General features: G+C 44.0%; 1 protein-coding gene across 1 annotated transcript in view; it reads left to right on the top strand.

The window, feature by feature from the left end:
* LOC115405814 (cadherin-12-like) overlaps positions 1 to 24,921 on the top strand; it is a 55,806-nt gene that overhangs the window by 12,432 nt on the left and 18,453 nt on the right. The window contains exons 2-8 of the mRNA XM_030115518.1: positions 1,620 to 1,744; positions 2,920 to 3,089; positions 4,943 to 5,062; positions 9,315 to 9,482; positions 9,572 to 9,759; positions 22,505 to 22,758; positions 22,861 to 22,997. Coding sequence (XP_029971378.1) covers positions 1,620 to 1,744; positions 2,920 to 3,089; positions 4,943 to 5,062; positions 9,315 to 9,482; positions 9,572 to 9,759; positions 22,505 to 22,758; positions 22,861 to 22,997 — 1,162 coding nt within the window. The remainder of the gene's footprint in view (positions 1 to 1,619; positions 1,745 to 2,919; positions 3,090 to 4,942; positions 5,063 to 9,314; positions 9,483 to 9,571; positions 9,760 to 22,504; positions 22,759 to 22,860; positions 22,998 to 24,921) is intronic.

The raw sequence follows: 24,921 nt of genomic DNA, 5'->3' as shown, positions 1-24,921 counted from the left end.
GCTCGTCAGAGTCCAACATGAAACTTTCCAGCTGGAGGAAATGACATTGACTGCAGTGTATTTATTTGACCACCAGGGGCGCACAAGCTTCGTTCCACTTTAGTCTGTGTGTTTTTTGTCAGTTCAGGTTTATCAGGATGTTAAAATGAGTCCACTTTAAATCTCTCTTAATCTTTTCCAGTATTTGAGAAGTTACTGTGATTATATATGACCTCAGTGACGATGTTTGTGAGTTCCAGCTGCATGTGGCCGAATGTTTTCTGACTTTGAAGATGTTAGTGATGCAATAAACATCGACTGTTTGCTGTAAGTCGTAAAGCACACGATAGAGACATAATATTGTTGAAATTGCAGTTATTTTAGAGTTAAAAAAGAGGCAGAGATTTACAACTCTAATAATTTAGATTATACATCAGTGCTACTCTAAAGAACTGTGAGTACTTTAATCTCAGTGTATTATTACTCAGAAAAGTGGATTTTCTTGGGAAATGTTGCAATCTGAGATTGTAATGTTAAATATATTTTTATCTATATGAGTTTGTGCAGTTTGTTCCATTCTCTGTCCACTTGTGTTTGCATATGAAAGACAATAATCCTCCATTCGATTCAGTGGCTCTGGATTGTCTCCAGCATTTTCTGTGTGACAGCTTGCTTTTTATTTGATTTGTGCACAATATACCAGACAGATCCCATTGATTGCCACACTGCGTTCCTTTTCAAAAGCACAAATACCAATCCCGCCGACGACAACACACTCTTTAAGTTCCTCTGAATGTAACAAGCAGAAATGACACGATTGCCGAGTCCAGACTACACAGTAATCAGACACGTGGCTAATGTCATTTTTTTTATGCGTCAAACTCCACTCATGTCCAAAAATGCACTTGGCAAATACATTATGCTTTCAAATATATATCAAGCATGAATATTTCAGGAGCTATAAGCTAATGTTGGGCTGTGTCACTGTGATTTAGCTGCACTCCGCTGTACGGATGGCTGCCTGCTCCCGGCCTGCAGGCAGCCTTCCTCCGGGTCTCAGGCCAGCGTCGCATCTGCATTCCATCAATATCAACTTATCAAATTCATCCAACTCATTGGATTGGATTGTGTTCAGTTAGTTATTGAAGGCTTCAATCTGCACTGTTCTGGCAGAAGTTTTCGGGTGGATGGAAAATCTAATGGAATTTGTTAGTGAGCTCAGATTACATTTTTATACTTTTTAATGTCTTTTTATTTATTATCATTATTAGAAAGCTGCTTGCACAAAAAAACAAGGGCAAGAACTTGTGAGAAGTAACTTGAGTTTCATGGTTTGAATGAAATTACTGTTGTTTAAACGATGTGGATTTACTGATAGATACAGACAGACGGGTTCTTGGGGCCTCGGCCTCTAATATGCAGCCTTCTCGTGTTAGATTGTGGAATTAGGTTCTGTTTGAGAACTTTATCTTATTTCTCCTCATAGAAAATATCTTTGAATCAATACTGACGTCTGCAAGAAGTTGGGAGTCGGATTTCTTGATCAACCCAGCAACAGTGATCTGAATGAAAGCAGATTTCACTGATTTTCAAAAACGTTGAATTTCTCTGTACTGATGGTCCATTTGTCGCTCCCGCAGCTCCACACGGACATGGACCACGGAGACAGCGAGGTGAAGTACACTCTGTCCGGAGAGGGAGCCGGGTCCATCTTCACCATCGATCAGATCACGGGAGATATTCACGCGCTGGTGGGGCTGGACAGGTCAGTGTTCGCAGCAGCGCAGCGTGGAGCGAGCCTCCTCTGGAGAGATTAGCGCTGTCAGTGTTGTCAGCTGCTCTGCGGATTGACCATCAGTGTGAGGCGCAGTTTTACTGTCTCTGTTATAAAGACCTGGTTTGAACCTTGTATATTCGTCTAAATGAGCTCATTTCAGATTTTCTGCCATCCTGTTTCCTGTTGTTTACCCATGATTGACCTTTTAGCCTTTAGAATTGCTCAAGACTGGCGCAGGGTCACATTTCCTATTGCATAACATCCCAGATTATTTTATTAAAAGTTTTCAAAAGAGCCATTCTTAAATGCCACCTGTCATAATCAACAGGCTCCCGAAAAGCAGGGACATTTCAGCTCCGTCTTCTGAGCAGGACACGAGCATGGGAAGAGCCACCGTAGTTTTCTGTTTCAAAATAATTCATCTTTATCTAGAATGCAACATGTAGCAGCTGATGGAAATAAACACGGGATAAGAGAAAAGCAACATAATGTAAATGGAAAAATGTTTTGGAAAACTTCCACCTTCAGTGTCCTTTCTAAAAAGTTGTTTTGCCTCTGAGCACCACTGTGGTGTAAAACCACCAAAACACAATGAAAATTCCATTTTCACTTGAAAACGCTGCTGTGTGAAAACAGGTCGTTGGAAAACTTATGACCCCTGCAGGAAACATGTATGTAGATGACCCCTGACCTTTGAAGCCTATTTACAAGAGCATTCTCACGCCATCCCCTCTCTATCCCGGCTCTTCTCCTCTCGGCGCCGATCACCAGATCATCCCAGAGAACCGGACTGTCGACGCTGCGCCATCAGCGATAAACTGTCCTTAATGCACCGTGCTGATACTTGACCCAAAAAACCCCACAACCTTTTATTCTCTTATTCAATTGCTTTTTATCAGCCGTTCTTTTGTTGCTTGTTTTCTTGCTTTTAAGAAACAAGAACAGACAAATTGGGGCAAATCATCTGAAAGAGACTCGGACAGAAGAGGTTGTCTGAGTTCAGCTTGTTACGTTTGTTTTTATTTGAGAATCTCTTAGCCCTACATCCCTCTTTATCTTTACGCACAAAGGCTTAAGGAGTTAAATATTTCCCTTTATTCTGCGTTTGTTTGGTTAACCCGGTGAGTGTCGAGCGCATTGGTGACGGCCGTGTTGTTCTGCAGGGAGGAGAAGTCGTTCTACACCCTGAAGGCCCAGGCTGTGGACATCCACACCGGCGTCCCGCTGGAGCCGGAGTCCGAGTTCATCATCAAGGTGCAGGACATCAACGACAACGAGCCGCGCTTCCCGGACGGACCGTACAGCGCCAGCGTCCCAGAGATGTCCCCGACAGGTGAAGCTTTCTGCAGACGAGAAGCAGCTTAAGAAATGACCTACAGCGGAGGTGTCAAACATAAGTCTAGAAATATTCACAAATAATGAAGGAATGGAGGAAGAATGAGAACTAAGTTGTTGCATAAAAAAACAACTCTTCAAACTGAGGCAAAGTTTTATTTAAGTTAAAGATATTAAAGATATTTTTATGTCGTTTGCAGTAATCTAAGACTCTCGGCGGGGCGTCAGGCTCTGATCGTCAGGGCTGACGGCGGCACCTCCAGATATTTTTTTCCTCCTTTGGGGATCAGTTAAAAAAGAAACACCAAAGGATGTTTCTAAGAATGCTTTAAAGACTCGCAAAAATGTGGAAATCTTCAAGTCAAACCGAAACGGAGTCACATTTAGCTGGTTTCCCATTGAATAAAGCGTCTCTGGTGTGTTTTATGACACTTACGAGATGTCCGTTTGTATCCAGTACTGTATGAAAATGGAAAGAGACGGATCTCCACTCATTCAAATGTAACCACCTGCAAGTGTTGTTATTATTTATTTATTTATTTTACATTTAATAATGCATTATTAATAAGGTTGAACATTTTATGCTGGTTCAATTCCAGGCACTGCAAAAGAATATATGCGTCCCTAATTTTTAAAAAATGAGTTAATCACAGTTTTGAATGTGCAACATAACACTGCAAAATAATAACGGTGAACCGAGCATCATGGGAGATCATCATTCATAAAAAACCACCCGCATGAATCTCGGATCGCTGTTCACCTCGGTTAGTATTTAGAATCTGCTTGTCCATTTTATTATTTTTGAGAGACTGATGGCAGCTTTGAACTCATCCAGGGGGCATTTTACTCCTTAAAATGAGCAGACGAGTGTAAATTTTGAGTGAAAAGTGAAGCGATGTCAGTTTGAAACGCTGCCTGAAATGCCAACGTGTCCTTCATTCCAATGAAGGAGGAGGAATCTTCCAGGCCAGGAAGTTCAAACCTGCGGTCCAAGACTGTCCATTATTCCAGTCTTCATACATTTAAATTTGTACGGTGTATGTTGTGTAATTCCAACTTTTTCTTTTTGTCCGCTGAATAAGACACAGGGGAAACATTGTCTTCCAATCCCAGTTCCAAAGTGAACGTTAGCTTCAGGACTGACTTCCTTTTCCTTACTCAGCATTCGAGAAAGAAACACCCAGAGCAGAGTTTCTGTCTTGATTTATCAGCCAGTGATTGCAGCAGAAGCAGAGCCTTTCCCGGCACTTTGTGTCTCTCTCCAGTCCTGCTAACCTGTAACGACTCACCGCGCTGAAGGTGAGTCGTTGTTCACACTGTGTCATCGACGAAGCCCGCTTCATTGTGCTGGTGGGGAGTTTGGCCCTGCAGTCTGCTGCTGGCATGCTAACATGTCGCCGTGGCACGGCGCTGGCACCGCCGCGCAGCCTTTGCTAAGCCATGCTTAGTGGCCCATCTGTCTGCTAAATACCATTACTGAGAGGTAATTTAACAGTCAAGGTCTTTAGGCTTTAAGCTGTTAATGCTGCAGTTTGGGCCCAAAGCACTTTGTGAGAACACAAGCTCGACTCTGCGGCGGCACGATGCAGGAGCAGCGTGTCAGACGACCGGGCGGCGACGGCCTGGCTCTGACGGCTCCTGGCCTTTAGTGGAGCTGGTCACTGCTTTCCCCGATGTCAGGGTCCGTTTTTATTTATGAGTGCACAAAGACACAACAATCAAACTTGTCTGATTTGAACTTGATCCAAGTTGATGAACTTTGACCGTTTTACACCTTTTTTTTTTTTTTTTTACTTTGTACAAACTGAAAACCAGGAAAAAGTGTAATTTTTCACGGCTTTGCTCCTCCAGGAACGTACGTAACCCAGGTGACGGCCACCGACGCAGACGACCCCACCTACGGCAACAGCGCCCGCATCGTCTACAGCATCTTGCAGGGCCAGCCCTACTTCTCCGTGGACCCCAAGACCGGTCAGTTCACGCCGCTGCTTTTCAACCAGGGCAGGAATTATTCATACACGGGGATTAAAAGCGGCATGAGTTTTTCATGAAGCCACATCACGCTCTCCCAGGTGCGCTCCCTCCCCATCAGGGAGCGCAGAATCCGTCCGGTCGTGACACAGCGAGCGGCTCGGCCTCGCTCTGCACCTGCATAATAACAAAAAAAAAAAAAAAAAAATCCCCAGACGTACATGGGGACGTTCAGTCCTGTGGTAGACGTCTCCGCTGACAGGTAATTACACCCAGCACCGAGTGCCATGTTTAATTTTCACCCCGAGGAACAGAGCGCCTCAGCATCCCGCCTCTGTGGAATGGGACTGATAGGACTCAGAGTCTTGAAATACTGGTGGGTTTTGGAAAATGAATGCAGACTAGCACAAGTTTTCGCGTTTTCAGTGAGTCACGGTAACCCTCCTCACATTTTGTGAGCCGCTGAAACGACAAAAATGCTTCTGTGTTTTCTGTTAATGTTTCCAAATACCAACGAACTTAATGTGGCCACACAAGACTCTGGACATCGGGTCGTCACTCTGTACGTGCACACCTGCACAGACTTCGGCAGCTCACATTTCCAGGCCTGATTTGGAAGTCCTGCACTGAAACAAACTTTTGAGGCAGATTCAGAGATACCTGTTCGTCTTTCTGGGACCGGCCCCGGAGCGTTCAGCCGTCCTGGACTGGTCCTGTTTGTCAGAATGTCTGCAGCGTCTCCTCCATGTCCGTCCTGCGCTGTTCACTGTGTTATCTAACGCTTTCAGGAAGTGAAGAACAGAGTTTAAGAATGTCAGAACTCCTCATCGTATCATTAAGAGTCTTCAAAGACTCACAAATAGAGACACTGAGAGACAAAAAAAACTCCTATCAACCAAGCTGATTAGGAACAAACAGTTCTGAACCTTTCTACACTACACACTTTGTTTGTCTATAAGAAAATATCCTGAATTAAAAGTTTACTGCCCAGATTTGAACATTTTTGCTTATTTTCCAAAAGCCCTCGGTAGTTATTAGAATTCAAAACACATAAAAACAAAATCTACAATGGGTTGCACTATGCTCAAAATGATCGCCATGATTTTAATCTCGTTTCAAAGACAGTGTCAGATAAGTACTCCACTTCATTTACAGACCTAAACCTCTTGATGCTGCAGACCTCTGGGGTAGATTTTAGCGTTGGAATTCTGCAGCCCTCAGACGCTCGAGATCTTGCACACGTCGACGTGGCGCTTCTTAAACCTTTTCTGCCTGGTATTCAGTGTTGCACGGTGCTGAAAGAGGCCGCTGCCATCAAAGAATCCCATTTTCCACAGTGTGTAGACATGTGGCACACGTCAGGAGCAGCTTCCTTCAGCTGCTCGCCACTTTCTGGAGTATTCTTATTTTTTTTTTTGGTGTTGACATCCTGGCTGGTTTTTCTAGATGATTGCTAAAAAATTGCTAAAGACGAGGAAATTTGTTGAAAATTTATGTTTTCTTTGATATTTTGACCATTTTCCTGCTGGCTTGGCAGGACGGATTGGAGTCTCGATTTTGGTCCAGGGGTCTTGGGCCTAAAAATGTTCCCTTGCAACAGGATATATTTCTTCAACAGGACCTGAACCTGGAGGCCGTGAGCCTTTGTTTTCCCCTCCTGTCCTGACGGACAGTTCAGTTTTCAGTGTTTCCTGCAGCAGCAGCGCTCAAGCAGATTATTCCCAACACGTCGCTGCAGCCTCTGTGGGATTCAAGTTGTGTCGCTGGTATTGATATTATCGATCAGATTTCAGGAGTCCCTCCTGCCATATGGCCCCCCTGTCGTCACTGCACAGTGTGAGGTAGGGGCCCACCGGGTAGTAGCACAGAGAGCCGTAAAGAAACAGGTTCTGTCATTTTGTCAGTGATGTGGACCCACGTCAGTCTTTTCTTGGTGTCCACTTCCTCCTCCTGGCTCAACGTCATCACCTCACCTCACTTTTCACATTTTGATGAAAAGTTCACGTAAAAAGTAGTTGATTTTCAAAACCGTCCGTTTTTTTTTTTTTTTTTTTACTCTGTCATTGTGAGTAAACAGATGGATTATCTAGGTTGCAGAACATCAAGCGTCACACCATAATAAAAGCAGATGCTCCAAAAAAAAAAAAAAAAAAAAAGTATCTTCTTGAATCTGCAGCTAAATTAAAACCTTCGCAGCTCCTTCAAGGTGTCGTCTCTTTTGATCACGGATCTTGGGTCACCAGCTGTCACCAACCTGTTTATTTCACACCGTATGAAGCTCGGATCAAAGTCTCTCAGCTATGACGTTTCTTTGCTTCTGTCGCAACCGTGTAGATTTTGTTTTGCTTCCTCTCTCTCTCTCTCTACTCTGACCCAGTTTCCATGTGGAAGAGAGCAGCACAGCTGTATAATGGATTGCTTTACTTAACAAGCTTTGCAAGTGTGGCAGCAGCAGCAGCTACATAAAGAAATCACCTCCACGCCGGCATTGTTTTGTCAGGGGACGGCTGCTGCTGAGGGACACCTTTCAAGCTGTTATAGTGAAACATCCGACGGCCTTCAGACCTGTCAGTCTGGTGCTTTTAATCTCATCTGTTTTGTTAAAGCCCAGTCATAAACGGATTCTTTATCTCGCTTCCCATAAATCTGGCAAATTTAACAAACCAGGATACGTGACGCAGTGCAAACGTTTGATGAATAGCAATGCGTTGTTGGAAGGTAAAAGAATCCACAAGGTAGAAAAGATGACTGTTCATTGAGGGAAATGAGAGCACATATTTATATTTTACACTGAGTTCTGCCTTTTCAGCCTCCGAACAAACAAAAGTAACACAATTAGTTCAGCAAACACAAAAACTTAAAAAGAAAATAGTTTTTCCTATTTCATTCATGTTTCATGACTTCCATCACCTGCTGGAGCAGTGTCTTAATCTGAAATCAGAAATCCTTTCCAAGGATGAATTCAGTCACCCTGGATGCAAAACCAGGAAGTTATGACTGGGAAAAAAAATAAAGAAACAAATAATTAAAAAATTGTATGAGTGGAATTGAAATCCAAAGGTGATTTGGTTAACTTAAAGTCATTTTTACTAAAAGATTCTTTATTTTTTATTATATCTAACCTTTATTTATACAGGTGGGCCCCATTGACCCAGGGTCTCATTTTGAAAGGGGACTTCTTGGTAGCAGCAAACAAAATTACACACAAAAAATGCTAAAATACCTAAAAATGGAAACATAAAACAATTGATATAAAACATTAGAATGGTGCAGGATGGAAACAACTTTTTGGTAAAGCTACACCAACGTCTAATCATATGAATGCCAGTCAGCTCTCATTGTTAATATTTGTTGTGTTGTTTTCTGCCCCCTAAAACGTTCCCTCTTCAGCTTTTGTCACAGTAGAAAAACCAGTTATAATATCCCAGAATGCCAGAGTCATGTCTGCTGGTTGCTGTCTTCGTATCCCGTGTAAACTGGATTATCACAAACCAGCCAATCAGATCTTTGTTTGAGCCACACGCACGAAACCTAAGAACTTATTGAACACAAGTGTCGTCCTAAATTGGGTTTGAAGCGAGTTTTCACTGCAGGATAATTGCACTGCGAGCCTCAGTTAGCGGGAAGGTAATCAGCTCCTCTGCTGCTAAATCGTCTCCATAATGGAGCCACACTGGTTCCACTGGAGCTGTTTTTTCTCTCTTCGCTCCCACAGCAACTCAAATAAAAGCCTTGCAGAACAAAAGCAACAGGTGTGTTTTCATCACCACAAGTTGTAGAAAATACACTTTTTGGAGGGTGTTCCCATAAACATGGAGGTTTGGTTCCAAGAATAATTGATCAGGTCAGAAATTAGTCCAGTTTGGTTTCAAATGCCACATTTATGGGGTTAAAATATACATTTTAGGTTTTTTTTGTGTTGGAAGATCCCATTTTATTATTTGTATGTCTGATTTATCCTCATATTGTTCATATCATAACATACTGTTTAATCACATATTCTATAAATCCAGAGAGATAAACTGTCAAATATAATCTCACTCTTTGATGGAGGCAGCTGGGAAGTGTTAATTCTACTGTAATCTCCATGTTCAGTGCAGATTAAAATCTGCTAAAAGAGCAGCAGGGGGCATTCAGACCTGATGTGTCGGCTCCGTCATATGTAAGTCCAATTAAAGCTGGAATGACAAACTTCGGCGCTGCTCTCCAAACGGACGGGGGAGATTTATTCGCCAAATCCGTCTTTGCCCAGGTGTCATCAGGACAGCTCTGGCTAACATGGACCGAGAGGTGAAGGAGGAGTACCAGGTTCTTCTCCAGGCCAAGGACATGGGAGGGCAGCTGGGGGGGCTGGCCTCCACAACCACCATCAACATCACCCTGAGTGACGTCAACGACAATCCGCCGCGCTTCGCCAAGAGTAAGCCGCTCTCCGCAATCTGGCCCGAAATCAACTGCGCTGGTCTCTTCTAATAAATGATTGAAATGGTTCTGTTTCCCCTCTCACAGGTATTTTCTATCTCCGGGTCCCCGAGTCGGCGTCGGTGGGTTCAGCGGTGGGTCGGATCAGGGCCCACGACCTGGACGCCGGCAGCAACGCCTGGGTGGACTACGCCATCGTTCCAGGAGACGAGGGCAACATGTTCGACATCATTTCTCACGACCAGAGCCAAGAGGGGGTGGTTCTCCTGAAAAAGGTAAATCCTCGTCATTTTGATGACGAGTTGAGCCACAGATCCATTCTAAATTAAGGTTTTGGACGGAACAGATAGAGTCTCTAAAGCAGGGGTGTCACACATAAGGCCCGTGGACCAAAACTGGCCCACAAGAGCAAATTTAGCATTGATGGAATGAATGAATCAACATGTGGTCCAAAACACAAATTTACTTTAAACTGATAGAAATGTACAGTCCTGGCATTCTGGGTATTTTGTAATGTTCCTTTCAGTCATCCACATGCTAAGTTTTACATATTATACCTTTTAAAGTTGAGTTTTCAGTCAGTCGCAGTGAGTTCCTGACGAAAAAAACGAAACGGAGAGCGGCGTTCTGTGTTCTCACTCCCATATCACACACAGATCTGAGTGTAATTGTACGACGGTTTCCCACCAAAGGCACATTCTGCTCGCAGCAGCATCTCTCCAGCCTAATGACGAGCCGTCCGTGATCTGAGAGTGGGAGGATTGTGCTGATCTGGCTGCGATCCCAATCATTCTGCCTCTTAACCTCACACTGAACCGAAGCTATTAAACTGGATAAAGCTTTGCACACACACGCGCGCGCGCGCGCACGCACACTGACACACACACAAAGGTCTTCATTTTGCTTCGTCAGCAGCTGGATTCCCCTGATTACAAGGGTGCCGTGGTACGCGGCGGTGTGGCGGGAGGAGAGGGGAAGAGGCAGGAGAAGCAGCGGAGGGGAAGGGCGAAGCCGAAAACAGGAGAAGTGAGAAGCCGCGTCCTTTAAACCGCCGCGTGACACACTCCCCCGGCGGACCGCGGCGTTCAGCCCCGGCTGATTGAAATGCCTCCAAAAGGTTCTAACGAGAAATCGGCCCTCCTAAAAGAAGTCACGTCGGGACGGCAGCGAACTTAAATTCCGTTTAAAGGCTCCGTCTAAAAGGGATCCCACCTCGTATCGTTCACACGGAGAAACACACACAGCGGCACGCGTCGCATCGCATCAAGCGGCTGAGCATCAGAGGGCCGCGTGGGCTTTCATTTGAGGCCGTCCTCTAAATCTGAAAAGACTTGACAGCGACTTTCACCGCACAGAACGCTACGCCTCCTCTTTTAGAAATGAGATAAGCCACAGATCCGCGGCTCTGGGTGCCGACAACTTTTCCCTCCATTGTTCTGAAAACAAAGAGACAGTTGTGGAGCAGTGAGGAGAGGCCGAGCAATCATCACAACACGTTTGACCAAACTCATCTTCAGAGCTGAGTTTACTGCCCCGAGAAAGGCCGCTGCTGCAGCGAACGCGAAGTTATTCTGTCAAAAAGCAGGATTTTAGAGAAAGAAGTGTGTTGTTTGTTACTTTAGTGTCAGCAATGAGACGTAGTTCTAGTATTCTGGTTTGTGGTTTTCAAAGTTTTCACACTGGGGAAGTCGAAGCGCTTCAGGAAGCAGGAAAATGAGATTATTTATTCAAACACGAGTCAAACATGAGATCACTGAAACATTCCCTCAGCAAAGCATGATGAAGGATTTGTTTCTCCTACATCGATGTCTGTACTTTGTTTTGGTCCAACAGAGATGGATTTTGGTCCCAGGCCTGTCGAGTCAGGGAGCATCATTATGTATGAGGGACGGTTGTCGGTTGTTCTCAGCTGTGAGCTTATTTGTCTTAACAAACTTCGCCAGATGTTTCGGTCTCCAAGTAAAAAGTAAGTCTGATATATGAGGCGTTGCAGCCGTACGTCAGCCTCGCTGCTGATAGGACCTGGCACGCACACTCTTCTCATAACCGTAACTCTTGGACTGTTTTTGACATCTATAAAATGAGAAGCAGAGACACGGAGCTTTGTGTCCATATACTATTTATTACCGTCCAGCCGTCAGGACTTCAACAAGAACAGATGTTTAATCATACATGAGATTCATCAGCTTCTCAGAATATGTAATCCAGAAAGTTATCTTGGAGAAAACTACAAGACAATTTTACAGCCATGAAATAGAGAAGTGAAGATGAACTCTCCAGACTGACAACGGGGAGAAAGCTTCCATCATGCTATGAATCTGCTTAATTCTATTTGAATTAAGTCTGAATTTTCAGTTAAATGTTTTAATTAGAAAATGAGAAGCAGGTCAGAACAACCGAATGGGCGTCGGACGAAAACACGGCAGACCAAGAAACTCACTGCCTCAGGCCTGCTGCCAAACGGAGGCATAAAAACCGAGTTTACTGCACATGTAGAGCGAATATACTGCCGCATGTTAAATGTGCGTGTCAGGTTGTGTGTACATTGGGAGATTGCTCATTTGTGCTGACGTGAGGAAAGAAGTGCTGACCGGACGCCCGCCTCGTGCAGGGCCGACGTCAGGTCATGAATTAAGACTAAAAAAGTCGAAAACGGGGCTTCGGGTCTGGGGAGAAGATGAGGAACTGCGATGAAAAAGTTTAATAGTGAGCTTATTTTGACACTTTGTGGAGTTTTCTCCCTGGAGTTTGGTTAAAGAGACTCGTAGCTGAATCCACATCACTTCAGAGGATTCATGTTTCTGGTTGATTCAGTACAGAAGGCCCCGTGTGTGCGCACCTGTTCCAACTGTCAGTCTGGGTCCTATACGTGTGGTCTTGGGAATTGAGGCGGAAAAAAGAAATTGCAAGAGAAATTCCAAATGGCAGCAGACAAAACAAGCCACAGAGGAGATCTCTGATGTGTCTTCCCTCCGGACGCTTTATTTTCCAGGAAGTGAAATCACAACAGGATTACAGAATGAGGACGAGAAGCATTTTCATGTGCACTGAACTGTTGAGGAACTTGTCATTTTTGAGCTGGTTTATTGTTCCGAAGGAAAACGTTAAGAAGATTCGGAGTCATGAGGCCTCTTCGGTTGACACGCTCGGCTTGACATACAGGCTGCTTCTCTTTTTAATGTTTCAACAGTATTTAGTTTGATGGGATTTGAGTGACTTTTCTCCATTTTCATTACAGGAAACACTCCTCCACATACATAAGAACAAAGTTGTACTTTTTCCAAAGAACTGGATGTAATTTCACCTTTTAATGAGTGTGAAATATGAATTAATGGAAAATGTGATAATGAGTATAAAACTCAACTTAAAAAACTCCTGAGAGAAAATCTGACTCAATTACCAGAAGTAATGAAGTGAAGCAGCCGGGAGAGCGTGCAGGTGATGGATCAGACCACCGGGGGCACCGAGGGACACACCGGGACTCCAGCTCAGCGCACGGACTGTCCTCAGGGCCTTTAATGATCAAGAAAAGTATCATTCTTGTGACTTTTTGTCTCTTGTGAAGTTTTATCCGGTCATGTCGGGCCACTAGTGGGCGCTAAAGCACTGAAGTTACTCGTAAACCAACAATAGTTGTGTGTCTGTAACATAAGTATGCGGTGTACTGCAGAGTGGATTGACGTTTTCTGATTTATTTGATCTGAAGACAAAACTTTCTCAATTATAGAAGTCATTTCAGAGTTTTTGTTTGACATCTTTCTCAAACTTGAGGAGCGGGCGGCAGGATGACAGTGTTTTGGAGACCAGTGTGTAGGTACAGCTGCTCAGGCTGTTGGTCTTTCGTTGATCCGCCACACAGGGTAAACCCGGCGTGTTTGCTGAAGTGTCCTTCGGTACAGAAACCTTGCGTGGCTGCAGCCAGCATCGCAGTGCAGTGGCTGACGGAAAAAATCAAGGGCGAAGGAAAGGTGACCGGTTAAAAGAGGATGAAGACATACAGAATCAACCGACCAGGTCAGCCTACCCAACTCAAAGCCTCACTGAAGAAAAAACCTTAATTGTGGGGAGGAGAGAGGACCTAATTCAAGGTCATACTCTTCAAGGTCAGGGGTGAAACAGATGACTCGACCAGCAGGGGAAAATCCTCCCTCAGTGTTTCAAATGGAGAACAGCCACTTTGAGCTCTGTGCTATTTTTATTCTATTTTTTTGTCATTTGGTCCATTTTTTTCCCCAGAGGACAGCAGAGGGAGCAGGTGACATCCAGGGAGGCTGGAGCTTTCATTTTTAGTCAGTGAAGGTAAATGTGTTTACGGTGTGTGAAGCATTGTGTCGGCCTCACCTCTAGCTGCAGGTCCATCCTGCTCTCCCCTCTCAGTTTCTCATGTATGGATTTAATAGACGTTTAATTCTCCCCTGACGTTGCAGATGCAGCTGTAACTCGTCCATCGGATCCCCCCAGTAGAGATGAATTAACAATCACCCAGTGCAGCCTGAACACAGCATTAGCATACACTGATGAGCCACAGCATGACCTTGATGCGTAAAGAAATGAATAATGATTGTCTCATCGCAACGACCTCTGGCAGTGAGAAGAAACTCAAACTGATGTTTTTAATAGAAGAGATGTGATGGAAAATGGATTTCACTCACCCACCGCTTGAAAACCACTGCAACCAGAATGTGCTGCCCTGCTCCTGGGCGGGGTGTGATGTTGAATTCATCAGCAATACGTGTCTTAACATTAAAATCTCTGCATGTGTGTGTTGGGAGACCCAGAGCGTCTGTGGAGGTCCTTCTTTGTGATTGTCATAATGTGCAGTGTCGCCCCGTGGGTCAGATCAAGCTTCTGGATGATCGGTTTTGGCCCACAGGCCACGTGTTTGACACCTTGCGATTCAGAAGATGGACCGCTCATGTCTTTGTGCCTGATTTGATACGACACCTGCAGAGACACGTGCAGTCCAGGTGTGTGCCTGGTCTGGGTAGTCTGGCTGGCTGCTGTGACTCGGCGGTGTCCACAGGGTTCGGTGGCTGCAGACTCAAAGTTACACAAACATCCCTGAACAAGCGGCGTGTGAAGAGCAGCTCCGACTGGCTGCGCCTCCACGTGATCCTGCCGCTGCGCCGTCTTCTGGCGTCTCTGTTTTGATTGAAGAAATAGTTTTCACAAAGGTTTGATTGATTTAAAGAATCACAAAAGATGTGCCATATTTATTTTTCAGAACTGAGGGAAGGAGTCATAATTCAGGTTTTGCTTTTTTTTTTTTTTTTTTTTTTTTTTTTTTTGTTGTTGTTGCAAAGACAATATTTTATTTATTTCACCCCCCCCCCCTGAGCAAAAGCTTCCTGCTGGAGAAATAGAATTGCTCAGTTCAATAAACTATTTTTTTTTTTTTTCAAATCCCTGCTGCAGTGGAAGCTGCTTTTCCTAACATGCCTGCTTCTCTAACAGTATCTAATTTATTGTCATGTCATAAAACCAGTCAGTTGCAGCCTCTGGGGGAAACACTGCAAAGGCCTCTGGGGGATCGGGGGCTTGTAAACACTGCTCGCCCTGCAGTCTAAACCTAAGATTTCACATGTCTTATAGTTCTTTGTATCTTGTGTTTTGTGATGTACATTTTGATAAAGTTGAAAACAGTATCTTTACCTAAAGCATTTTCTGCTCAGACGATGGAAAGAGAAGTGTGCCAGCGTTACGCCCAGTTAAATAGATCAGTTTTGTTTGAGGATGGTTGATTTAAACAGCGACCACATACAGTACATTTCAGTCCTTTAAGGCCGTTTCTAGTGTGTGTGGTTTCATTTTTAATACTAACTAAAGCCCCCACTAGTGGTTCAACATTGTCACTACATCATGTTCAGTGTTTCTGCAGTTCCACTTTCCATCTTTTTCCAAACATTTTTGTATAGCTGAAATTATGCATTTTGGAACATGTAAGTAATATGATGAGTTAGAAACTGAGTTAGAAATAGAAACTGTATGGTGAGGGAGAAGCGTTACATGATTATTGTGCGCCCATTGAATAATATTCACCTTTTAAAGTTTTATAGCTTCGGGCTACACTTTGTTTCAAATGATTATATAGGCAGTGGTTGAAGACAGTTTTACGTTGAGGGGGTTCAACTCGGTTTCATAGACAAGTCGGTCCTGGATTTGCTCAAAGATACAGAGAAGGGTTTCACTCAAACAGAAATCTTCATGCGAAGGTTGCACCCAGTTGTGGCTGACTTTTAGAACAATTCAGCTTTGGAAAATGTTGCAACCAGTTTCACAGATATGCACCCAAAGTTTCTCAGTTTTAATGTGGCAATAAACGTGGGATCATGTTTTTGCAAGCATTTTTTTTTTTTTTTTTTTTTTAAAAAAGCTTCAACCAGTCTTTGGAGAAACGAGCAGGTTGTTTCCACCTTGAATTTTACAGCCAAAAACTGCACAAAACAGAGGAATATTCAGCCACTTCACAGTGTGCTGTGAGGGTCTTTAGGTGAAGCGAGCACAAAGTTTACATACATTTTTAAATACATTGGCCAATGTTGCGTCAGGTTTTGTTTTTCTTTGAGATATAAACTTCGATGTTACTCCAGTTTACGCTGTCTTTCCACACAAATGGTTCTTCTAGTTATAAAGAGACTCAAAGAAAAGTTTCACTTGTTTGTAGAATTCATGAATCTCCTCATATCTTCAAGAGAGACTTTAACTGTGCTGTGAAGACCAGAGCTGGCGTTACACCGACATTAACAGCAGGTTGACGCAGGTCTTTGGGTGAAACACGCTTCAACTCACCACCCTCTGCTGTAAATGAGTCCCTGTCTTGAATCGTGACGTGGAGAAGCCCCGCGGCTCTGAACGAAGTTATTTTATGAAACGTGATGAGCGCCGCCTCCCCGTGCTCTCAGCCTCACCGTGACTCTGTTACCTCCTCCAATCTCCCCTCCTGTCTGTGTGGAGATACCAATCAGTTAAATCCTCGCTGCCAATCAGCCGCTGCGCCCTCTCTTAACCCGATAGCTCTGGTTTCCAGGTGAGTGAAGTCCAGGGGTGGGTTATATTGATCTGTGAAAAGGTTTCAATCTCCCACCTTTTTTTTAATCACGAAGCTTCAACTGGCTTCTTTCATTGTTTCCTCTTTTTCTCTCCTCTGGAAGGCTGTGTTGACTTTATAAAGCCAGAGCTGAAACGCAGACATTCCTCTAGTTTAAGAGGATTTGGTGACAGTAATGAGTTCAGAAGGATAAACACGGGACACAGTGGAAGATAATGAATAAGACGCAGATGAGGTCTGTGTCATTGAGTGATCGCCCCAAACTCAACAAAACTCCACTTCTTTCTTTTAAAAATGGAGCTGACTTCACGTACCTGGGCCCTCATTCATAAAACATGGCGTAGGAAACATGCTAAAAGTGTACATGCACGCAAAAGACGAAAATGATGAAGTTTCCTTAAGACAACTCTTAAAAAGTAACGTGAAGACTGACTAAACCATGTGACTAACTGAGAACTAAGTCGCTCGTGCCACCAAATGATGAAACAGCTCTGAAAGCCAGTGTGATTATGTTTCAAAGGTTAATGACTGAACGTAATAAACCCAAGCCACTTCAAGGGGAATGGTGTGTGAGCAGACGACACTGAAACTGTCGTCGTTTTAATATGTTCTGCTTTATTTATTGCTGCAGACTCAGAGATGCTCTTAAATGTTTGCATTTCATTCATTTTTAATTGTTTTTATTCAGTGATGCTACAGAAGATCTTATTGCTCATTCTTTATTTTTTGGTCAAAAGTGTCGGCGAGTTTCCATTTTTCACGGTTTCTTTGTAAGAAACTGTCTTCAGTAGTGTTCTTCTGCTCTTCTTCATGATCAAAGTAATTTATTACTCAGTTTTAGACACTGGAAATAATCTTGTTGGCCAGTGTTTGAGGGAAATGTCATCTTCCCGTAAAGGTTTGGAAATGAATTCATCTTTGTCTTGTTTTCCTGCTGAATAGCTTCACCTCAAACCCATCTTCTACGCTGTGGAACATTTCCCTTGACACTTTTCAGGGTAATCTTCAAATTCCATTATTTCTTTGATAAGTTCAGTGTATACGGTACCAGAGGCAGGAAGTCAGCGGCAGCGTGATGGTATCGTGATGTTCTTCACTAAAAAATGGTGAATGGATTTCACTCATCCGGCGCTTTTCCACTGTTAGTCACATTCACTCATCCTCACACACATTCACACACGTCTGGATGTGGCTGCCATGCAAGCAGCTGAGGTCCATCCTGAGGTCCAGTGTCTTGCTCAAGAGCACTTTGACGTGTGGACAAGGGGAGATGGGGAATCAAGCCTGCAACCTTCTAGTACTGTGGCTAAATCTACTGACTGACAGTACGCACTGTCGACCGTTTGGCTTGTGAAACGCCGTCACACCATGTTTCTTTCTTCATTCAGATCAAGCGAGGTGTATCTCGGCAGTTGGATTTGACTTGTTCTCAGTGTGTGTGTGTGTGTGTGTGTGTGTGTGTGTGTGTGTGTGTGTGTGTGTTTTTCCTGGTATTAATGACTTGTTTAAACAGAGGTGTGTCGTTAATGACTTGTGATTGCCGTGTTTTCCTCATTAATGCTGATTTGTCTCTGTGTGCGCTCAGCGACAGTCGTATGTTAATGACTCTTCGTCCAGGTAGATAAAAACTGCAGATAAAGACTCAAATGAACTCACCAATCAGCGCTGGCAGGCGTTAGTTTCCACAGAGCAGCCGTCTGCAGCTCGTGGCTGGATGACACTCCTCTGGGACGCCATCACGGTCCCTCATACAGGGTTCATCAGTTCCCATGGGAATCAAGATTTCCCCTCTTATTCTGAATTCTGCTGCACTTCAGACATTCTTTGAAGGGGATTCTTATCAGGTGTGTTTAGTTTTCAGCTTTTTGTAAGCTAACCATGGATAATGTACTGTACATCTAAATAATGAAAAATGATGAGAGAAGATCTGAATCAGTCAATCAGAGTGGATCGACATTCGCGTCCACTGTCAGTAATTCTGGGATACCGGTGTATTTGTTATATGTAGGGAAATCAGCAAAAACTGCTCAAACTAATGGGAAAGCTTTAAAAAACATCCACAGAAAAACTGTTAGAACAGCTGAAAAACATTGGAAAGTAGAAAAAATAGTTACAGTACCAATGTTGTGGTGTATCCAGTCAAACTGTATAGACTAGAATATAGAAATAGGAGTAACAATAGAAATAATATGGATTCCAATAAGTCGTATTCATTTCACTGTATGTGTGTATCGAGTGTTCTTCCTGTGTGTGTGTCGGTTTTCCCAAGAAGCTGTGCGGCTTCCTCAGACAGTCCAACCAGCTGTGTCTGAGGAGGTCTGGGATCTACTGCGTGAATGAGTGTGTGTGTGTGTGTGTGTGTGTGTGTGTTTACCCTGTGGTGGGCTGGTGACTGGTGCTGGTTATCTTTAAAGCCATGGATTCTGAAGTTGGGGCAGGTATGGAACAGATGACGGTTTCCATACAGATGTGGCTTATTTCTGACTTAAACAGCCACATGGATGCACACACACACACACACACACACACACACACACACACACACACACACACACACACACACACACACACACCTCTGCAGGTCTGACTTATTACCATTTTGTTGTTGTTGTTGGTTTGTTGATGGGAAACAAGAAGACATTTCATTCCCACAAGGTCAGGAGAAAGCCATGGGTGAACATCATAATGGCACTGTGTGTATGTGATAATGGAGCCCAGAGATTCTGTTGGAGTGTGTGTGTGTGTGAGAGAGTGTTGCTTGATGCTTTTTCTCTCGGCTTTCGGCTCCCCTCCAATTGAATTCAGTACAATTCAGTGGAAACACAGTTGTTTAAGTCCTCCCTGCTGCTCTGCTCAGGTAGGAGCTGGAAAACCTCCAGCATGACTTGCAGCGAGGGGCGCGGCGGCGGAGCTGCGGAACCAGGATTCCACCGGAAAAACTCAGTTTGATTTTTATATATGTGACTGTGTCTCGGTACATTGTGCAGCCGCATTTCCATATCAAAGTGAGTGTCTGCTGCGCCCGTCCACCAGACCCGCTGTGCATTATAAACAGATAAGCAAGGGGAAAGAATGGAAATCGACCCTCCTCAGCGTCCAAATCAATCAGGAAGCGGGGCTTTGGTCGGGCTGATTGGACGTCAATAACAAAATGTGTAGTTTTTGAAGTCTGGACGATGAAGAGTCTGTACTGTACGCCCAGATGCAGCCGTAATTGCTGCGCAGCAATCAGGCAGGTGACCGTGGCGTCAAGCTGAAGAAAAAATTAAAATGGGCTGAAGGCCTCACACACACACACACACACACACACACACACACATCACAGCTGGCGTGAGAAATTACAATTTTAAAGTAGAACATTGCATGATTCCACCGGTCTGTCCGTCCTGCTCACTGAAGCGTCTCCTGTAGCATCCGAGTCAGGAGAGCCGTCCCGTTACTGCGTCACTGGACCTGCTGCTGGCTGGAAACGCAGAGAACCGCTGGTTCTCACAGCAACATGGAGGCAACATCAGCGTCCTGCGTCCACAGGAGTCGATAACGGGTGCCTCGAACTTTTGTAGATTTCACCGGGTTGCAGCAGCCGGGCTGTAGTGGACCAACGTCCATCAAAGTCCAGAAGACGCTCATTTCTTATCGGTTTCCGTCAAGTGATTTGAAGTTTCCGCAGTAAATGAGCCGAGTTATTGGGATGTGATTTGACAGGGTACCAAGTGTATTGAAGTTCATTTTAAATTTGAATCAGACTTTTTCTTCTTCTTGGACTTATTTCAGTTGCTAGGTCTTCTCTAGCGGTGTACCGTTGTTAGTGTTTATAGTTGTTCTGCTACAGAAACAAACAACAGCACCCACTAGTGGCCCAACATGAAAACTTCCTAGTTTTCAGCATTTCTGCCATTTCCATGTAAACAGACAGCGTTACTGTGCAAACAGGGAAGAAGAAGCCTTGGGTTAGGTTGGACTGTGATGCTGGGAGAATCAGTTCGACTCCAGTTCTCTGAGTCTCATCAGAACCGATGAAATGGTGAAGCAGGGCGTGTTGTGAAGGTTTATGTTAAAACGGTTTATAGAAGCTGATGGGAAGTGTCGCACGGTGTCTTCTGCCGTCCCCGTGCCGGTTACAGCCCATCTGCGTCCCACTGTGTCCATTCAGCCCCCTGCGCTGCCATGAGATGGAATTCATGAACGACTTTCCAGAATATCTCCAGACGTTCGCAGGGGTTTGACTTTTGTCTCATGAATTTTCTTCACTGAATTTTGAACGTCTTCAGTTTCTCAGTTTCCCTGTAATCTTCACAAACATTTCATGAAGCGTTCTCAGGTTATCCCGTTTGAGTTATGAAGTGCTGAAAATGGGAAATGACTTCAGCCTGTCGGCCCGTCTTCATCCATGGAGAAAAGCGTCGGAACTCTTCTATCGGCTCCACTTCGCTTGATGTCTGCTTGCTGGATTGATTCGGAATTGTCATTAACTGCATGACTGTTGACATTTATAAGTCAGTTGGAAATCATAAATACTTAAAAAAAAAAAAAACATGTATTTTTCTCTAGTGAGTTTTGATTCACCCCCTTCTAAGACAATGTTCATACTTTGAGGAATCATAATTTCAATGTGGACAGCACTCTGGGAAAACGCTCCATTCACTAACAGAGAATAGGAGCCTTATCTTTTAAATGTGGCTTCCATCGCCCCGTATGAGATTGAATTCTCAGAGTTATGTGACAGCGACTGTAACAATTACAAGATCCTTATCTCCTGATTGTGTGTTATTACGAAAGCTGCCAGATCCCTGCTTGTCAGCTGAAAGATAATCTCGTGTTTTCAGCCGCGCCACATGTAAATGATTCTTATCGTGTCCTTTTAGTGCATCCACGCCTGTTTCATATTCCGTATTTAATGGGTTTGATCTCATTACCTCAACTTAGACCAGGATGCAGCAGAAAACCCGCCGCCATTGCATGAAAAGTGAGCGGAATGCGGGGGCGGAGGTCCGTTTAGGATCAGCTGGACCGCAGGGTGAACTGCATGTGACCGGAGTGTGAAGGGAACGTGGGAAAGTCAAGCAGAAAAATGCAAACTCATCATCGAGTGTTGATCTTTATTAAAATTCTTGTGGAGTGATTTGTAAACTTGGAGGAACGATCTGACATTAGGTGGACGCTGGTTTCAGCCATTATAATGTGCTGATCTGTGCTCGTTGTTAGAAGTGATTGTATTTTCATGTCGTGTCTCCTGCTTTACTCTCCGTGTGATGCAGCGTCTCATGGCTGAGCCTCATGCTTCACTTCAGGAGGATCTGAAATCAATAACAGTCATGAATAGAAATCCAAATTCCTCTGTCCACATGAATATCTGTGTACCCAACAATGTTAATGTAGAGCATATTGTTCTGTGTGTGTGTGTGTGTGTGTGTGTGTGTGTGTGTGTGTGTGTGTGTGTGTGTGTGTGTGTGTTTTACAAAAACATTCAACAGCGCCATCTTGTGGCCTGGCCTGGTAACTACACTGTGTTTGGCGTCTGTGCTGTTTCCATGTAAACAGACGCCGTTGTTGACGAAATGACCTTGAATCTCACGTCAAAAGGTGAATTTTTCCAAAATTCAACAAAAATGCAACATAGATGCGTTTTCATTTGAAACGTCGGGTGAACGGGGCCACGGTGTCTGTTTTATGAACTGACACTTTGTGTAGAAATGCTTTGCTCCTGAGCTCCTCCCCTATATTTACATATCCTGCTCACAGTCTCACCTTCACTGATAAATACCAAAAACTGTCTTTAATATTTGATGTGTTATTGATTAAAACCAAACTTTATGATTATATAGTATGATTACTAAATATAATGCACAGAGCATGAGATCAGAACGACAGAGCCTTCAGAAGAGCAGCACTGTTTTGTGTTTAGGTTTTTATTCATTCACAGCTACTCTTGTTTCAGGCCAGGTTATTCATGCTTCAACCTTCCTCTGCAGACTCTGGACTACGAGACCAAGAAGTCCTACACGTTCAAGGTGGAGGCGTCCAACGCACAGCTGGACCCGCGCTTCCTCCACCTGGGGCCCTTCAAGGACTCGGTGACGGTGAAAGTCAACGTCCTGGACGTGGACGAGCCGCCCGTCTTCACCAAGCCCTCCTACACCATGGAGGTGTACGAGGACACGCCGCCCGGCAGCATCATCGGCTCGGTGACGGCTCACGACCTGGACGCCAGCAGCAGCGCCGTGAGGTGAGGCCAGCAAACGCACGCCCCAAAACACGATGAAACACTCCGTTTTCTCCTCGGCTTCTCCATCACCGTGGCTTGTTTCCGTTGTTTTTGTCCGTGCAGGTATTCCCTGGAGTGGCAGACGGAGTCCGACGGCTGCTTCGACATCGACACCGTTGAGGGGATCATCTCCACTAACGAGTACCTGGACCGAGAGACGGCCGTTCAGCACAACATCACCGTGATCGCGACCAAACTCAGTGAGTGTTCCACAGCAGAAACCCGAAAAGTCAAGTTTGGTGAAAGGTTCACTTGAGTGTACAGCAGGGTTGCCAAACATAAGGCTTGTGGGCCAGAATTGACCCGCATGAGGCTTCAATCTGGTCAAACCACCGGGCCCATTGTAAAAATATCAAAGTGATTTAATTTGACACGTTTCTTAAGAGCTGCAGACAAAGCAAAGAGCTGAGACCAGAGCTGAGATATCAGCTGCAGCGATTAAACGAGCCTCACGTCCAGCTGTCAGGGTGAGTTTGTAAAAACAGGCACAGTACAGCAGCTGTAAGGGTTTTTGTTGTTGCTTTTTTAACACGTCATTGGATTTTCCAACAGAATGTTTCATTACAATTTGTTTTATGTTGAGATTCTGCAGGAATTTTTTTTTTTGCAAAATAAAGACATTTTAATGACATGTACTCCACATAAAAACAAAGAAATATTATATTTAAAAGCTGTTTTGACACTATTTTATTGGCCAACAGACCAGGAGACAGACGGATCCTGTGGTTCTTGGCTCATCTTTCTTTTTGAGGCCTGTTTAGTGGCATCGACCTCAGATTCACGGCTCTTGTTGGAGACACGGCGCTGCCTCAGCTCGTGTGTCATCAGAACAGAGAGAACTTTTTGTTACTATATCATTATTTCTGACTCGCTTCACAATTCAGTCGATCAGTTAATCGGCACGTTTCCCAGTTTGAATGACGTTCTGGGTCAGTACAAACCACCATTTCCATCACGCTGTAGTTTTTTAACTCAACAAACTGATCGTCCAGCTCTGCTTGTTGAGGAGGATGACTGTTGGTCTCCATCTTGTCCAGGCTGGACGTCACACTGAAAGACAGAGACTCACTCCATCAGTCACGTGTGAGGGGAACATGGAGCCTTTATTGGAAACGTCCACAATCTTCCTGCCAGTGCAGTGACTGTATGTTGCTCTTCAGTCATGGAGAAAGTCTCATTGAGACCTGCAGGGTCAGCGTCTTTCCTTCACCGGGAGGATCCGTCAGAAGGAGGAGCTTCAGCTGCAGCAGCGGACGGGGAGTCAGTATCATCAGCTCTCATTATCTTCAGCTCCTCTTTCACAAACTGCTACCTGGAGGAAATGAAACCGTTGTGGAATTCACCTCTCTACGAGTAGAATGGACGTATTCAGGATGATTCCTTATCGTCTTGATCATCTCAGGCTTGGAGTGCTTCACTTCAGTCCTTCGTCAGGTCATGAGGGGTCAAACACTGGCTGTGAAGCCTTGACGGCAGAGACTACCTGCTGCTCCAAGCTGAAGACACTTAGTCTCAATATGACAGCAGCATTGACTCAGAAAGTTCCTAGAAAGCCATTCAGAACTTATTTCATCAGTTATTACATTTAAAGATGAAGTTGATAAAACAAGGAAAACATCAATCTCTTAAATTATTCTGATTTAATCTGATTTTTGTTCTTTTCAGGATTTATCAGCGAAACAAATGATAAAGATCTTAGACGGCTTCAAACAACTCACTTGATAAAACTTATTAAAACACTTAAAAACACATCTATTATATTTAATGATTGAGTTCAAACTTCCTGGAACATATTCAACTTCAAATATTTCTCAGCTTCACTGCAGATTCACACCTGAAATGTTGTCACACAGCTGTGATTTAATTAAAGAAAAAAGAACAATCAAAAGTGTTTAAGTTAAATGGAAAATGAATGTATGGTTGAAACCATTGGACAAATAAAAACTTTTTTTATTTTTTTATTTTAAGTTTTATTCATAGACTCAGCCTCGCCTCACCGTCACTTCTGGAGTATGTTTTAATCTGAGTGCTTTATTTAAATATTTAATAATTATCAGAGTTTTTATTCTGTTTTAAACTTATTCATTCAGATTTTTTTTTCAAGATGTCTTTTTATTGTATGTT

This window comes from Salarias fasciatus, chromosome 18, assembly GCF_902148845.1.
Source record: "Salarias fasciatus chromosome 18, fSalaFa1.1, whole genome shotgun sequence".
Lineage (NCBI taxonomy): Eukaryota > Metazoa > Chordata > Actinopteri > Blenniiformes > Blenniidae > Salarias > Salarias fasciatus.
This window is presented reverse-complemented; position numbering and strand designations above follow the sequence as displayed.